The sequence below is a fragment of the Mastigoproctus giganteus genome, chromosome 3, assembly GCF_048544385.1.
Source record: "Mastigoproctus giganteus isolate SK-2022 chromosome 3, ASM4854438v1, whole genome shotgun sequence".
In the NCBI taxonomy this organism is placed as follows: Eukaryota; Metazoa; Arthropoda; class Arachnida; order Uropygi; family Thelyphonidae; genus Mastigoproctus; species Mastigoproctus giganteus.
Genome location: NC_143577.1, coordinates 27,140,844 through 27,158,325, shown reverse-complemented (window position 1 = coordinate 27,158,325; position 17,482 = coordinate 27,140,844). Strand labels below are relative to the sequence as shown.

At 35.4% G+C, this 17,482-nt stretch overlaps 1 protein-coding gene across 1 annotated transcript in view; it reads right to left on the bottom strand.

The window, feature by feature from the left end:
- Positions 1 to 17,482, bottom strand: part of LOC150087822 (uncharacterized) — a 316,716-nt gene that overhangs the window by 236,012 nt on the left and 63,222 nt on the right. The window contains exons 9-11 of the mRNA XM_090369929.1: positions 14,182 to 15,498; positions 8,969 to 9,271; positions 3,299 to 3,515 (exon numbers count right to left, since the gene is read on the bottom strand). Coding sequence (XP_090226055.1) covers positions 3,299 to 3,515; positions 8,969 to 9,271; positions 14,182 to 15,498 — 1,837 coding nt within the window. The remainder of the gene's footprint in view (positions 1 to 3,298; positions 3,516 to 8,968; positions 9,272 to 14,181; positions 15,499 to 17,482) is intronic.

Genomic DNA, 17,482 nt, shown 5'->3' with positions numbered 1-17,482 from the left:
TTGCAGTACTTTGATCCAAGCCCGAGGCAGGATTCGAACCCGCGACCTTTGGGTTGCTAGGCAGGTACTTTACCCACCCGGCTAGCCCGGTCGGCACTGAGTAATGGTAATAATACTTAGTTCTCACTAAGTATTATCACTTTTCTCTTCACTACTAATATAGTGGTGGCCTGTCCGCTGTTTCTTTACATTACACAGGCAACGATCTGTTCTTTTATCAACCATGTTTAAGGATGAAATAAATCGGAGAATATTTAAAAATACCAAATTATGTTTTGCAGAACGCTAAAGTCTAAAACTGAATGAGCAGCTCAGATTTTTGGGAGTTTTTGATGTAAAGACTACTTTGGTCATAATACACCAATTATTATTATTAAATTACAGTTGCTCAGAGCGAAACGGATACAAAAATATAGATTGTGACAAGTTTAATAATAGGAAATATACATATATTAGATTAGATACATACAAATAAAATCTTTCGGTTGTTTAGTTATCCTTCTTCAGTTGAAATGAAATGACAGTTAGAATGGAGGCGTGTACTGCCAAATCTTGTCCGTGAAGTGCGAGGCTAATTGTTGGATGTTGAAGCCTGTGGCTGTGATGTATGTGGATGTGGCCAGCGTTTGTCAATGGACAGGATCGTTGTTTCGGTGATAGGGTGGACTTGACAACCACCGTTCCTGTTCACTGAGGTATTGGAGCATTTGATGTTTAACGACTCCAACCAGGCGCGGCGCAGATAATGGCGGGACTTATCCACAATCACGACATCGCGGTGTGGGTCAATGTCGTGGTTGGTTGCCCAAACGTGTTCGGCAATAGCTGAGTACTCTACGTCCGCTAAGCAGATTGCTCTTGTGTGTTTGGAAAGGCATTTTTCGAGCCATCTCCCAGTTTCCCCGATGTAGCAGCTAGTGCAGTCACGGCAAGAGATGTGGTAGACCAATCCGCTTTGTAGTAGGGTGGGGACAGGTGTTTTTACCTTAGAGATGAGGGATCGCAATTTTCTGCCTGGGAGTTGTACTACCCAAACCTATCACAACAGGTCTGTAGAATCTTAAAATCACATGGGATAAAGTGCGTACAACTCCCAGGCAGAAAATTGCGATCCCTCATCTCTAGGGTAAAAACACCTGTTCCCACCCTACTTTTTTTTTTTTTTTTTTTTTTGATTTGGTAGTTGGCGCATCGGCTGCTGTGGCCATATTGCACCTCCCAAGGTTTTTTGCAGTACTTTGATCCAAGCCCGAGGCGGGAATCGAACCCGCGACCTTTGGGTTGCCAGGCAGGTACTTTACCCACTCGGCTAGCCCGGTCGGCCCCCACCCTACTACAAAGCGGATTGGTCTACCGCATCTCTTGCCGTGACTGCACTAGCTGCTACATCGGGGAAACTGGGAGACGGCTCGAAAAACGCCTTTCTGAACACAAAAAAGCAATCTGCTTAGCGGATGTAGAGCACTCGGCTATTGCCAGACACGTTTGGGCAACCAACCACGACATTTGACCCACACCGTGATGTCGTGATTGTGGATAAGTCCCGTCATTATCTGCGCCGCGCCTGGTTGGACTCGTTAAGTATTAAATGATCCAATACATCAGTGAACAGGACCAGTGGTTGTCAAGTCCACCCTATCACCGAAACAACAATCCTGTCCATTGACAAACGCTGGCCACATCCACATACATCACAGCCACAGGCTTCAACATCCAACAATTAGCCTCGCACTTCACGTACAAGATTGGCAGTACACGCCTCCATTCTAACTGTCATTTCATTTCAACTGAAGAAGGTTAACTAAACAACCGAAAGCTTTTATTTGTATGTATCTAATCTAATATATGTATATTTCCTATTATTAAACTTGTCACAATCTATATTTCTTTATCCGTTTCGCTCTGAGCAACTGTAATTTAATAATAATAATGAATCCAGAGCACACAGGCCTCTTTAATCATAATACACCAATTCACTGTATATTATGTCTATACAACTATGTATGTGTGTGTATTTTTCATGCCGCACATTAAACTTGTTTCCATCTGCCTGAGATCAACTAACTACAATCTCAGTTGAATAGGCCTTTAAGAATTTCTCCAGTTACTGATCTAATGATATCACAAATAGGTGATACTGATATATTCTGCCTCTTTACACGAAGATTGAAATGTGGAACTGAGTCATCATTATGCCATAAATGTAGGTCAGTCTGCTGAAAATAATTTTTAAGTTTTAAAATTTTTTTTTGTGTATTAACAACAATACAGTTTGATTTTTTCTATGATTTTCATGTATAAACATTTTATTTTTAAGTTGCCTAGGTGCTGTATTTCTACTTAAATATAATTTTTAAAAAAGTATGGGTCAGAGCAACAAAAATGAAGATTGATTTAAATTGAACTAAAGCAAGTTGAAGACTGCTCATTCTCTGAAACAGGTAATCTTCAACTTGCTTTAGTTCACTTCTCTGGAACAGTCTTCTCATATTTATTTTCTGAAATTTATTAGCTTCTAAAATTCATGTCCAATAAAGAATATCTTCTGGTTTCCCAAGACTTAATCCATCCAGTTGATACCAATTTACTACAGGTGTGTTGATTGGTGTTTATAAGTGGTTTATATTGCTGTTTATAATCACCATTAAAAAAGAGGGGAGACCTAGTGGAACGTAAACAAGATGCAAAAGATGCAATTCTCAATAGGAAAAGGCTATTTGTTGAAAGGGTTTCTGTTGAGGCCTTGCCTCAACAGAAACCCTTTCCTGTTGAAGCAAGGAATTTGGAAAATTTAGTAATGCAAATGAACAAAAGACTAGGATTTTAAAATCAAGTACACATCAGTTTGTAAAAGATATTGTCCTCACTAGGGCTTCCTTGTGCATATGCTGACAGGATTTAGCACTAACATATCTGCTTTTCTGCAGTCTTGTTCTTCATTTGAATGGTTGTGTTTACTGGCACAATAGCTATTACTAAGAAAGTACCGGCCCTTATACAAAAGAGAAATTTAATGATCACCATCAGGTGGTTACACTGAATACACAGAACTGCACCTTAGGGTAATGGATCTTGGAGGGTAACGATGAATACTGATTGCTACTAACAGTGTAATGTCATACAGATAGTCAAAACATGACAGAACACAACCAAATATAAAATTCACTTTTTTTGTGTGTAAACCAAAATATAATTTTATTTCTATATTTATTCTCAAATTAAATTAATTTTCATACATATTTTAAGAAACTACTCATAGCCTTTAGGCTTGCTACTAAGTTTTTGTAAACAAACTTACCTATAATACTCTTTGACAATGTTTGAGACAATTCTTTGCTTTCCAGTAAGCACTTTTTAATCTGGGAAATTTCTTCCTCTGTAAAAGTAGAAACATCAAGTTTTCCATCTGCTTGAAACTTTAATAAACGTTCCAAAAATTCTGCAAGCTCTTCTAATCGTTGTAATATTTGCTCATGAGTCTGATCAAATTTTTTTGTAGTTTCCAGAAGTTCATTCTATAAAAATTTATCTTCATATAACTATGTAACTAAAAATGAAGATAATCTGATTTTCATTTATGCTACAAAAAAACCACTATACTGTTACATTTAATCTTTATAAATGGTTTTTATACTCATTATGAAACAAAAATGGGAAATGTGTTTACTGCAAATAACATCATTATGTATTATGAATTATATTAATTATATTATATTTTTTTGCAGAAATTTTCCATTCCACTTCAATGATTATAATCCTGTTGTCACACCATCGAAAAAAAAAAAAAAAAAACCAAACCAACTCTTTTTTTAAACAAAACCCAGGGATATCTGTGATAACTGTTAACATTAGATTTAGATTTCTGTATATTGTCATTTTCAGGAAGTATGTGCGAAGAAGGTCTATAATAACAGAGTAACAGAATACAGTTGGTCGTCAACTTACGACCGACTTCTGTTCTGACTGACAGGTCATAAATCGATCTGGTCGTATGTCGGCCAAATATTTATTAACAGTATTTTTTTTAACCTTTCTAATCTTTTTATCATCTTTATAATTTATTTTTATAATCTTTTAAATTTTTATCATCTTTTATTTTTCATTTTAAATACAGTAATGTTTTTATCTTTTACTTAGCAATACTGTACATCCTTCGTTTCTACGCCTAGGCTATCTCTCTCTCTATGAGGTTAAATTCAAACGTTCTCTACATTTTAATTGATTTATTATTCATACTGTTTATAAAAAAACAAAACTACAATCTATAATTATATTGTACATAATGTGAAAGATAATACTGTACATAATGTACTGTAAACACAAAAATACAATCTAAAATTAATGTAAAAATTAATACAAATGAAATTTACAAAATCAATTTTTAATCTTTGCTTGTGCTGGGTTGTGCATTGTCAGGGTCATGTCCTTGGGTTGAGGTAGGAGATGTTTATTTATAGAGACATTATGCAAAGCAAATCTTTTTTTAAAACGCTTAAACCACCCAGTACTAGCCTGAAAATCTTCTGCATAATCGTCTCCGGCGCGTGATTTTAAACTCTGAAACAAACTTCTAGCCTTTGCTTGCACTGTGTGAAGGCTCATGGGTGTATTTTTTTGTATTAAATCTTCCATCCACATAAACAACAATTTCTCCATTTCATGGATGGGTTCCTGTCGTTATTTGGTTAAAATTGTAGACTTAATAGGTGCAGAACCTTTCACTACTTCCCGAATTCTTTCTTTGTCCTTAAGTATCGTCGATACCGTGGAATGTAATAACTTCAAGTCATGTGCTATCGTATTCACTTTCTTTCCACCTTCATACTGCTGGATAATTTTCGTTTTACACTCTAAATCAATAGTTTTCCTTGACTTCTTAGCTGGCGTATATGTAGATGAAGGCATTTTCCTTTTACTAAACATTTTATGCGTATTTCAGTAGAATTTTAATTAATACACCACACGCAACAGATGCTTGAAAGCGACTGGGTGCATGTGAGAGAGAGCAACTGAGTGTATGTGCCTGGTGCTGTCCTCATGCCTCCCGTCATCGATGTGCCTCCTCACCTGGGTTATGGGTGTCCTCAGTAGTGACTTCCTAATTTATTATTAATTTATTCATTTATTTATTTTTTTTTTTTTTTTTGTGGTCGTAAGTGCGGCCGGTCATAAGTCACATAGGTCGTAAGTCGACAACCAACAAGTATAATTACTTATATAAAGGAATAGAATAATTATACCAGAGAAGAAAAGTAGAAGGGATAAATGAGAAAGAAAATAAGTGGGTTCTGTAAGTTTGGAAATGTGCAGTAAATAGATGCAGACTGGTTTTGAAGACAGTGAGGGATTTGCGGATGCTCGTTCAGTTATTAGTTATTTGGTTTTTAGGAGCATTAGCAACTAAGGCCATATTGCTCCGGGATATGCGGTGGTCATTCCCTGACCTTTCCGCATCCTCCGTATTTGGTGGTGACGGGCTCGAACCCCGGTCTAATCAAGAAGTGTGTGCTACGCACTGCTGCTCCTTCCCACCTGGCTACTTAGGCGCCGCCCGTTCAGTAGAATACAGTAAACCCCTGCTATTTGCGGTATCTGTATTCGTGGTCGTTGATTTAATATAAAATGAAACCTAAAAAAATGTGAATTTTAAATCGCCGTGAACATTTTCCACCATAAAAAAAAAAAAAACATGGTCATGGCTAAAATCATCTTTCCCGGTCAAAACAGCGCTCAGTGAGTGGGGGCAGAGGGGTGACAAAATCGCGAGTGTGGTTGTTTCTCGCTAATCCTTGTTCAGTATGTGCTATGCGCTTGTCATGGAAGGTTTCGTCGTTTGCTTTTAATTTATATGCTTATAAATTGAATAAATTTATAAATTTATAAATTGATATGCTTACAAAAGTGAAAAATCTACCGTTTTGCAGTGTGTTAGTGTAAACAGACTTTTTCGAGTGTGTTAACGGAAGAAAGTGACTTTATTGTGGACAAATTCTTTTCTAACCCCTACAAAAATATGGCTACGAATAACAAGGGAATTGTGAAAAGATCAAAGAAGGTGATGGCATTTGCGAGTAAAATTCAGTTATTAGACAAAATTTCTAATGGTGAAAGTGTCTCGTCAGTCGCAAAACATTATAAAATCAATAAGTCAATGGTACGATCAATCAAGAAATCGGAAGAAAAAATCCGCTGTAGTGTCCGTGAAAACGTGCTAATTGCTTCAAAAATTTGCTCTGTAACTCGTGATGTTAAATTAGAAAAAATGGAAAAGGCTTTAAATCTGTGGATAGAAGACCGAACTCAAAATAAAATTCCCTTAAGTTCACTCATCATTCGTGAAAAGGCAAAACACCTTTATCAACACTTTAGCGAAACTGGTGATAGCACTGGCAAGATAAGTTTTTTAGCTATAGCAAAGGTGCTGGATTGAAAAATTTGTTTGAAATTTCTAATAAATACTACATTTAATATTAAATTGTTTCTTATTTTCATTTCGATGCCTTATGCTTGCATTTCACTATGTACTGTCTATGTACATAGTCATATTATGAAGGTACATATAATACATACATACATAGACAAAATTTTAGACTAGTTTTTCTTACATATTTCATACTTTTGAACGGAACCCTTTATTACTACGGGAGCCATAACTCAGTATTTGCGTTTTCGGTATTCGCGGCATTTCTCAGGAACGTAACCCCCGCGAATAGCGGAGGTTTACTGTAATGCCTATGGAAGTATCTATAGAAAAGGCATGCAATGAATGTCTAAATGTCTATGAGATAGACAATGGAGAGATTTTGTAAGAGATGGGTCATTAATTTAAATAGCTACCATTATTTAACCTGGCTGCCCTAATTTGAATAGTCTAGAAGACAGGTTTTTGGTAACCAGGAACAATATCCCCTGGTAGGGCAGATTTGAGTTTGTACAGGGTGAATAACTGTTTAAAAGTAAAGTAACAAAAATAGAAAACCTAGTTTTTGATGCAGTGGAAGAATATTTATGATGAGCAAAGAGAAATTGGAAATCAGGATGTTCCCTAACAGGGACATGTGATCTTGCCTAGAACTCTGTGTCATTGAAGAAGAGCATAGCAGTGGACTCTTTTTTGGGAGTCTACTGCCAAATTCATCCAAGAGATTAGAAGTCGGGGTGATCCCTAACAGAGACATGTGATCTCATCTTGAAATATGTGTAATCAGAGATAATGGTAGCAGAAGCCATTTTTGTAAGAAATAAGCCCAAGACTGAGTTGTAAAAGGACTGAAGTTAACTGAGTTTCCTTTGCTCCACTGCACAATTGCTTGGAGAACACCATTAAAAAACTGCTGGTGGATATTCAAGATGTTGAAGCTGCAACACAAGGTTGCTCAAACTGGAACATAGAATGTAGTGTGCTATCATCTGTAAAATTATGGATAGGATTTTCAGTCAGTTGAAGACAGAATAACCTTATGGAACACCAGCATTAGTGAAAAAGTTGGAAGACAAAAAAGACAAAGTTGGAAGTTGAAAAGACAAAGAACAAACCAAAATTTGTCCAAAGATAAGTAACATAAGCCAGTATATTACCTGTGGATCAGAAATGATGGAATCCATGTTGGCAATATTGATCAGAAGGTTCTGAGATAATTTAAGGGTTAGCAGTTGATGGTTATATCCATTATGTTGGAAAGAGTAGAGGTAAATTCAGTGGAATCATAACTGGAAAGGAGTGTTATTTTCAACAGCTTGATACATTTATTGCAAAAAGTTTAGATAAAGGACAACATTTTAAGTGGAATGTAGAATTAAGGATTTCATCCAGTATTCCCTACAAGAATAATTTCACTCACATGATCTGAGCAAATACTGTGATTGGAAGATTTAAATTTAAATCCAACCAAGGAAAAGAAAAATAGAAATCATGCAGATCATCCCATTTCACATTCTTATAAAGAAAAATGACAACAAGGCTGAGAATTATTTACAATCCTCCTAGCTTAATTGTGTACATGCAAGTATACATGCACGTGTTCTTATTCTTAGTTACCCTAATACAGCCCATGTATTCATTTGTTCCATAATGACCCACGGCAAGGCCTAAAATCCCATACACCTTGCTTTCCAGGATGCTGCATGTACCAATAGTAGCAATGCAAGAATCACTTTCACCTATGCCTGGGGCTCTAATTAAACTATTAGTCTATGTATCCGCCCAAGCTAATAGTAGTACTACAAGCAATACTCCTAAAGCATATCATGAGCAAAAATTAAAAAACATCTTTGACTATTACTTAATGCTGCAGTATTTTTGTATTATTTATGCTTCTAGAATATACTATTAGAACAGTTTTTGTACACCTCAAAATTGGCAGTTTGGCAGCTTCCATGCTCAGTGCAAGTACTGCCATTCTCATGTTCTTTACCTTTAACATTGCCAATAACTCTCACAGTTTGAGTAAAAAGGCACTGGCCATTGGGAAATAGCACTTAAAAATTCTCGTACAGCTGACCAACTGAGAAAATTATAACAATATATTTAATAAATAAAAACAAAATTTAGAGGATAAAAATACTATTATAAGAACTTTTATGCACTATTTTCTCTATGCACTTGTATTCAGTATTCTCTGAGCATTCTGCAACTAATAATAGCATCTGTGACACTGTTTATATTTGCTTCTAACTTACAGCCTGCTTAATTATTTGCATGTATCATAACAATATACAATTGCAATATACTGTGATGTAAGAGATCTCTGACTATTACTAAACACAAATTTCAAACATCAATTGAACTACTATCACAAAATAGATATTTATAGACAGTTCAGTTAACTTTTTTATGGTGGAGAATTTTTTTCTGATGCAGTACATTTCAAAAGTAAAAATCTGACTGTTAATGTATACTGTAAAAAATTATTTTAGAGAGAGAGAGAGAGAGAAATAAAAATGAAACAGTACACTGTTCTGAACTTACAGCATCCACAGGCTTTTCTTTCTGCAATTCTTTTCTCAACATTTCATTTTCTTGTCTCGCAGCATTAAGGCTATCTTCTGCTTCTTCAAGTTTAAGATTAAGTACGCATATTTCTTCTTTAAGCTCGTGCTCGCTGTCCATCTGGTCAATACTTGATAAACTGTCAGATAACTGGGTCTCCTGTGATACAGAAATTAATACTGAAGGAAGACTGTGATACTTTTTCTTTTCAACAGATGGGGGATGTAACTTGTAGCTGGGCAATACACTTTCTAATGATTTGGACCGCAAAAATTTTTCAGGCTAAATTCAGAAAACAAAAACAAAAAAGTAACAGATCAATGCCATAAATTGAGACTTAAAAAACATATTGCAATAATTTTAACAATTTACAATAACAAAGATTAAATGTCAACAAACCATAATGCAACAAATTAAAGAAAATAATATATGCACTCTGCATTTTTATGATAATTTAATTAATGCAGTTAAAGATAACTGACACTCGTAATTAATACATTAATCACAGGTATCAACCCCACTTTGTAGGCTTGCTTTAGCAGAAGGGGAGGTGAAAAACAAAAATATTTTGGAATATAATAATATACACAGGTCAGGTAATTAATGCCATTGGGGAGGCTTTAAGAAGTGGAGGGGAGGGAAACAGACAGACAATTTGCTAGCAAATATAGGTTATGCATAAATAGATATAACAGATTTATCACGATAGTCAAAAATATAAAAAAATGCACAACTTAATGTATTTAGATAGTAATTTTAGGAGTGTACTAAATGGAGAATTTGAGCCACTACTTAAGCTGAAAAATGATAACCAGATCTCTTGATCACCCTGAGATAGAGCACACTGAATTTCACTATGGCATGCATGCATAATTTGTAAAGAAGGGGGGCAAGAAAACTGGTATATGCTGCTTATGAAAAACAGCCAGATATTTTCCTTGTTGAACTGAACTCAGTGTTTTTTCACACACCCAGTGGACCAGTTTTTTTTTTGTTTTTTTTTGGACTGACTGAATGATATTTAGTTCAATGGGAAAAGAACTGATATGCAAATATCCTTAACCTGATTCTCTTCCAGGACCCCAACAACAATCAATATAACAATATAACCCAGAGTATCCTGAATTGGGTTATGCCAAGGAGAGCTTGGTAGCTTTTGAGGGGGGGGGACAAACAGGTAAGGGACCAAAACTTCAAGAGGTGGAGATGATTACAGCAGAGTAAGAGCTCCATTCCAATGGGAAGATATATATTTGAATACAATAAAATTATGGAAAATTGTTAAAGAATTCATTCTAGAAAACAATGCACAAGGAAGAAATCAAGTGGACAATGAGGGAGCTAATAAGTTTGGCAGAAGTAAAGAGAAAGCATGGTATACCTAAAGGTTCTTGGTACATCTCATTCTTAGTTTTATGGCAAATTAACATCGTAAGCTATACTTAAACCAGCATGTTATGTTTGTAGAAGTGCGTTTGTGAGCCAATCTGCACGTTGTGTTGGCTGTAAAACTTGGAACAGCTGACAGGGGTAAACTTACCCTCCTTTGCCTGAGATTGCTTAACTATGCTCCGACCGAAGAGGGCTATACAAATTCAGCCAGTCTCTGATGGATTGAAAAAACAAACCTCTATAAATAAGACAGCAAAATCACTATACTGTTATGAAGAACATTTGGTAGTGACCACTGGCAATAAGTAGAGTTGGGGGGGGGGGGGGAGAGACAAGGAACACAAGGAATACTACATGCACTTAAATACCAAAGAATTAATTAGAATGGTCTAGGGTAATAACCACCAGTAGCGAGAAAGAATACTGCAAAATAACTGAAAAATAATTGTCACTGATTCCCATAAGATCACTGAAATCACTGATAAACTGAAAATGTGCCAGTGTGCATGTGTGTTCACAAACTCATTTGCATGTTGTTTGGCTGAAAAAGCCAGAATAGCTCACAGGAAAAGTTCCACTCACTCTGCTTGAAACTGTGCAAATGCAGTCTCAACTGAAGAAACCTTTAGAAATTCTTTCATTCTCAAACAAGATTTAAATCCAGACCCTCAAAAGAAGTAACAAGGGGAGAACCCACTATACTGTCATGGAGGATCTTTCCAATCCACAAAGGAAGAAATAAAAAGGCGAAAAGAAACAAAAGACTGGCACATTTCATTTCTGTGATGGAGAAAAATATGAAATATGTGGTGAAAGATGCAGTACAGGATATTTCAACAGAATGGATTCCTAAAGGAATCACAGCATAAGTTTGTAAAGAAAGCATGCTTTGTTAATCGGATAAATTACTATGAGTATATAATACAGTTAAGAAGTTCCCAGCCTGGTTGCACAGTGCTGCAATCAATAAATTCAGCATGATTTGCTGTGTCAACTTACACTTATACATATACAGAAGTTTGTTAATCAAGTACAGAAGGGCAACAAGACTGGTGAGGGGAACAAAGGGGTGCTCTTATCAAGAAAGGCTTAAGTTCTGCAAATTGCAGAATCTGGAGACTAGGCACATGTGAGGTGTTTAATAAGGCTTTGAATGGTTTGAGTAGGCTCAATGCTGATGAGTAGGCTCAATGCTCAGATTATGAACCTGAGTGGGCATAAATTCAAATTGAGGAAAGACAGTTGTAGAATAGATGTGCGGAAATTTGCCTTTAGTCAGCAGGTGGTTGATTGCTGGAACAAACTTCCATCTGTCATTGTGGAAGTTGGTAGCCTAAATAAATTCAAGGAAGAACTGGACAAAACTTTTGGAACAAATGGATGGGTGAAATGGGAAGGATTTTTTTTTTTTTTTTTTTGGCTTATGCTGTATAAGCTTGCTTTCTAGCATCATATTCCTTTACTAATGCTAATGGCATCCAGTGAAAGATTGAAAGTCACTGCATGACAACATGCAGCACACCATTCATTTTTTGAGCTTACTAAACAAACCACCACTGCGTTATGTACTACATCTCCCTTATTGCCCAACCTCTCACCATGCAATTTTTCTTTGCACAAAAAATTAAATAACATTTACGAAGCTGTTGCTTCTACTGCATAACAAGAGATTATTGATGCAACTCAAGCAACAATTATTTCTGCTCAAGGAGAGTACTTTAGGGGCAGCCATGTCAAACTTCAGTTATATTTAATATGCAAGTTTGGAAACATTTTGACTACATCGTGTGTGTGTGTGTGTGTGTGTGTGTGTGTGTGTGTGTGTGTGCGCGCGCGCGCGCACAAACAAACATACGCAGTGTGTCTAAAAAATAAGGAAACTGAATGTGTGGCTCGGAAACTGGCAACACTGTAGCCATGCCTCCAACACCAACCGAGACGTACATTCTTACTTGATGTTCAGTACAAGTTTTAACTCGATAGCGTTAGCACATCTGACTTGACAGCGAGTTGTGTAAGTGTGTGTAATAATAGGTGTATGTGAGTTGTGTAAGTGTGTGTAATAGTGACACGTTACAAAAATGGAAAAACAAAATCTCAAGCAGCGTTGTGCGATCAAATTTTGCGTAAAACTTAACAAAAATGCAACAGAAATTTACAAAAATTAAAACGGGCTTATGGAGAGCATACTCTATCGAGGGCACAAGTTTTTAAGTGGCATAAAGCATTTTTGGATGGCCGTGAGAGTGTAGAAGACAAGCCTCATTCTGGAAGACCTTGCACGTCAAAAACGGACGAATATGTACCCAAAGTGAGGGCCTCTCGTGAGGTCTGATTGACATTCAGAATGATTAGTAGTGAGTTGAATTTGAATCACCAAACCGTTCACAACATTTTCACTGAGGAATTGGGCATGCGGAAAATTTGTGCAAAGCTGGTTCCAAAAAACCTCGCCAACGAACAAAAGGAAAACCGAAGGAATGTGTGCCTGGACCTTCTTGAACGCATCGAAAATGACAAAAAGTTTTTCAAACATGTCATAACAGGTGATGAAGCGTGGATTTTCGAGTACGATCCTAAAATCAAATGACAAAGTTAGGAGTGGCACACAAGCAACTCACAGCACCCGAAAAAAGCAAAAATGAGCAAATCAAATCCATGCTAATTTGTTTTTTCAACAGTCACAGTGTTGTTCAAAAGGAATTCATGTCTCAAGGACAAACAGTTAATCAACAGTACTATCATGAGGTCCTTGAACAACTCAGAAAAAGGGTTAATCGTGTCCAACTGGAAATTGCGGACTCTTGGAGGCCGCATGATGACAATGCTCCCTGTCACACTGCCATTTCCGTGACTGAATTTTTGACCAAAAAGGGTATTCCAGTGGTTCAGCAGCCCCCATACTCGCCTGATCTGAATCCATGTGACTTCTTCCTTTTCCCCAAGCTCAAATTCCACCTCAAAAGTTGTAATTTTGGAACTGTCGACAACATCCAAAAGGTCAGGACAGACCAGCTGAAGGCACTTTCAGTTGAAAACTTCCAGCACTGCTACCAGGAGTGGGGACAACATCTCCAGCAGTGTATGGCTTAACAGGGGAACTATTTTGAAGATAATGTTGATTTGTAGTTCAGCCATTAAAAAAAAATTTTATAGCACCGTCTCATTACTTTTTAGACACACCTCATATATATAAAGCATCTTAAATAGAAAAAAAATCTAATGTCACACAGAAACAGTACGGATTTCGTAATGACTACCGGCAATAAGTAAAGTTCGGGGGAGTAGGTATAGTGTGTGAGAGAGAGAAGGGAGACCTAAAAAGGAACACAAGGAATTTTACATGTGCTTAAATACCAAAGAATTAATTAGAATGGCCCCATAGAGCTAAAAGTGGTAAAACCATAAATAACCCAGATAAGAAGATACATTTGTATCAATCTTTACAACTGAGAGTATGACACAAGGACTAAGCATTTTAAGTAGAAAAAAAAAAAATCTAATGTGACACATAGAAACAGTATGGATGGATGTAAGAGTTTGAAATAAAATGAGATGTGGCAATTTTTCATTTTCATAATCTTTATTTCCTTCGATTTTTTCCTCTCTCCCCATTCTTCCTAATTTTCAATTACCTTCTAGCTCCCTTGACGTCACAATGAACCTTCAATCATTACTAAACAACTTACCTAAAATAACTTAAAATGTAATAAATGCGAAATTAACCAATCAACCAAATTAAATATTCTCTCTCTCTTACACACACACCTTATATATTTATATATATCCACAAAACCTACCTTGAATTTTCCAATTTTTAATGCTTTTTCCATGTTATCTGCTCGTTTCATTGTATGACACAGCTTTCTCTTTAAATCCCTAATATGATTTTCAAGCTCAACCAATGCCGAATCTTTTTCTTTTAATTCTTCCTTCAATTCAGCATTATCTTTTTCCAGAGAAGTTATTATACTGTTTTGTTCTGAAGATATTCTTTGTAATTCTAACTCTGTATTCTTTAACTCATCTTGTTTATCAAGAAGCTCTCTTTCCAGCTCTTCTTTTTCAAAGAGTTCTTTTTCTAGTTCCATTTGCTGAATTATATAACGCACTTTATGACTCTCATCTAGTCTGCTTGGCTTATTGTCCCACTTCTGTTGTTTATCATTGTGTTCTAGTCTGTTTGGCTTATTGTCCCATTTCTGTTGTTTCTCGTGTTCTCTATCTTTCAGTTTTACTTGAAATGCAACTTTTATTTTTTCAGGAGGCTCAGGATCCACAGTCTGTTTTAACAACTCTTTTTCAGCTTGTTTCAATTTCTTAAGTTCTATTTTACTAGCATTTAACTCACTACGTAAATTTTCAATAACAGAAAGTTTTTCATTCAAGCTCTCTGATGTCTGATTTAGTTCATTTTTAATTTTATTTAATTCTTGCTGTGCATTTTCTGCCTGAAGAAAGACATTTTCTATATGTGCTTTTAAATGTTCTAATTCAAGGTCCTTTGCTAACAGTTCTTGTTCCTTCAAAGACTCAAGATCATGTAATTTTGAATGCAACATATCCACCATTTTACACTGTTCTTTTAAAGAATTTCTTTTCTTTTCTAAAGCTAATTTCAGTTTATTTACTTCTGTTTGGCTCTCAGATTCTTTATGTGAAAAATTCTCTTCAGAAATTTTTATTTGCTCCTTTAATTCATTTATTGTTTTCTTTAAGATGTTAGCATTCTTTTCACTTTCTATATATTGTGATTTTAACTTTAAATGTTCATTTTGTAGGTCCTTATACTGCTTTTCAGTATCATCAAGACACTTCACTTTCTCTTCCAGTGACTTTTGAAGAAGATTACAATCCGATTCTTTAGTAGATATTTGACGTGTTAAATTTTCTATTTCACTTTGGTAATTTTTCAACAACATTTCATTCTCTTCATTAAGTTTCTGAATTTCTGAAAATTTAGTATGTAGTGCATCCTTATCAGCATTTACAGTATCTTCGTTCAGTCTGTCCTGAAGGTCTTTAATTGTAGAATCCTTTTTATGAAGGTTCAAAAGAAGACTCTGAACTGTCTTATCATTTTCTGTGGCAGCTTTGGCACGTTCACTTAAAAGTTCCTATTAAAAAAAATTAAATATACATAAATTTTTTACAGATAAAGTTACAATAAATGTATAATATTTTCAAAACTTTTTTTTAATTCATTTATATATCTTTAAAAGTAACTATCTATGCAGTCTGCAAAACAAACAGAGATTATGTAAACTTAATGAACTCTGATTTCTGTCATTCTTTCCTAGTTATTATTAACGTAAGCTTATCTCTATAATTATTTAAAAAAAAAAAAAAAAAAAATCCTGTTTTCTTGAATTGTAATATAGTTTTATTATGTGGTTCTGCTATTGCTGTTATCAATAAATATATAATAACAAAAAAAGTAGAGATAAATGCCCAAACAAAAATTTTCAGAAACCATAATGGAATCTAATAATTCTATAAGCAACTCCTTTTTTCTTATTGTAACCCAAAACAGTTGTTGTTGTTTTGGTTTTTAGGAGCATTAGCAACTAAGGCCATATTGCTGTGGGGATATGCAGTGGTCATTCCCTGATCTTTCCATATCCTCTGTATTTGGTGGTCACGGGCTAGAATCCCGGTCTAATCAAGAAGCGTGTGCTACGCACTGCTGCTCCTGCCCACCTGGCTACGGAGGTGCCACCCAAAACAGAAAAAGTTATCAGAACTTAGAATATTTTAGCATATCAATAGGTTGAGTTGTCAGAAGAATCTGAATTTATTGGTACAGGACTTAAATTTTTTTGTAGATTATAATTTTCAGAAAATACATATGACTAAAGGTTGTTCCAGAGAACAAATGTAGAAAATAAATGAAGAATTTTGGTTCAGTAAGTCTGGATTGAAACCTCAAAATGATGCTTCTTGGAATAATGCACATTTTTAGACTGATTTAGAAGACAATGGAGGAATGATGCATACCAATTCAGGTGAATATTAGCCACAAAAATATCTGTAGGAATGAAGTGAGATGTTGTGAAAGGTATTCCTAATTTCAGGGTCACTGCCCATAGAATATTGTTCACAGGAACATTATTCCACTCTAGGATAGATCTGAGATTTGTATAAAGTCAACAACAACCACTCAGCTAAATGATAATACCAAGGATGAATGTCTGGATCATTTAGTATTTGTGTCAAGGCAGCTAAGATCATTATATATCAAAATATTGTCTTTAAATTGCATATATTCCATTGTTTATTTTTTTAGTTTTGCAGGATAAAAAATGAAGTTTCTGAAAGAGGAAATATGCAACCTTTACTCAAGAATGACTAATTCTGTCACTGCATAAAAGAAAAGTCAATAAAAATTCCTCCAGTTTCAATGATATTTAAACCCTGGCCTTTCACAGTTGGTATGGAAGAACATATTGGTAAGGACTGGGTAAACTAATGCTCACAACATCCTTACTATTTCTTGGACAAACAATTGAGGGAGAAATATCAGTTAAAATTATCTGACAATAAAAAATAGAAATAAGTAATCAGTCCACATTCTCAAGTAGCAGCTGCTGATGCTGATCAGCACAGCTACTGCAACAGGAAAATAGAGAGAGCTCGCCACTGCTACTATTCATCCAAAACTTCTTTCCAATGTCATGGTTCTTGTAAACAGCAGCCTGAATCAGTATAATTTCAATTAAAAATCCTTTAACAGTCAAAATACTGTTATTGTCTTTAGTCCTTTCTGTTGCTCTGTATCCACCCTTTTTTTTTTTTTTTTCTCAGCCCTTAAAAGAAGAGAAGAGAGGATGTATCAAAATATTAGATTATGCTTTAATTTAGACAGATTTTCCTCCTTATAATCAATTTTCCAGTCTAATCAAAACTCTTTGATGGCTAGATCGTATGTATAGCTTAGCTTAATTTGATGAGATTTGTATGCTGGAAATATGGTCTTCCTACAGAATATTTATTTTTATTTTATTTGTCTGCCCATTTACAAGCTAGTATATCCAATCAATTTCTACAAATATGGGCATTATTTCATGATTACAGTGCAAAGGACTTTACCATAATCATCCA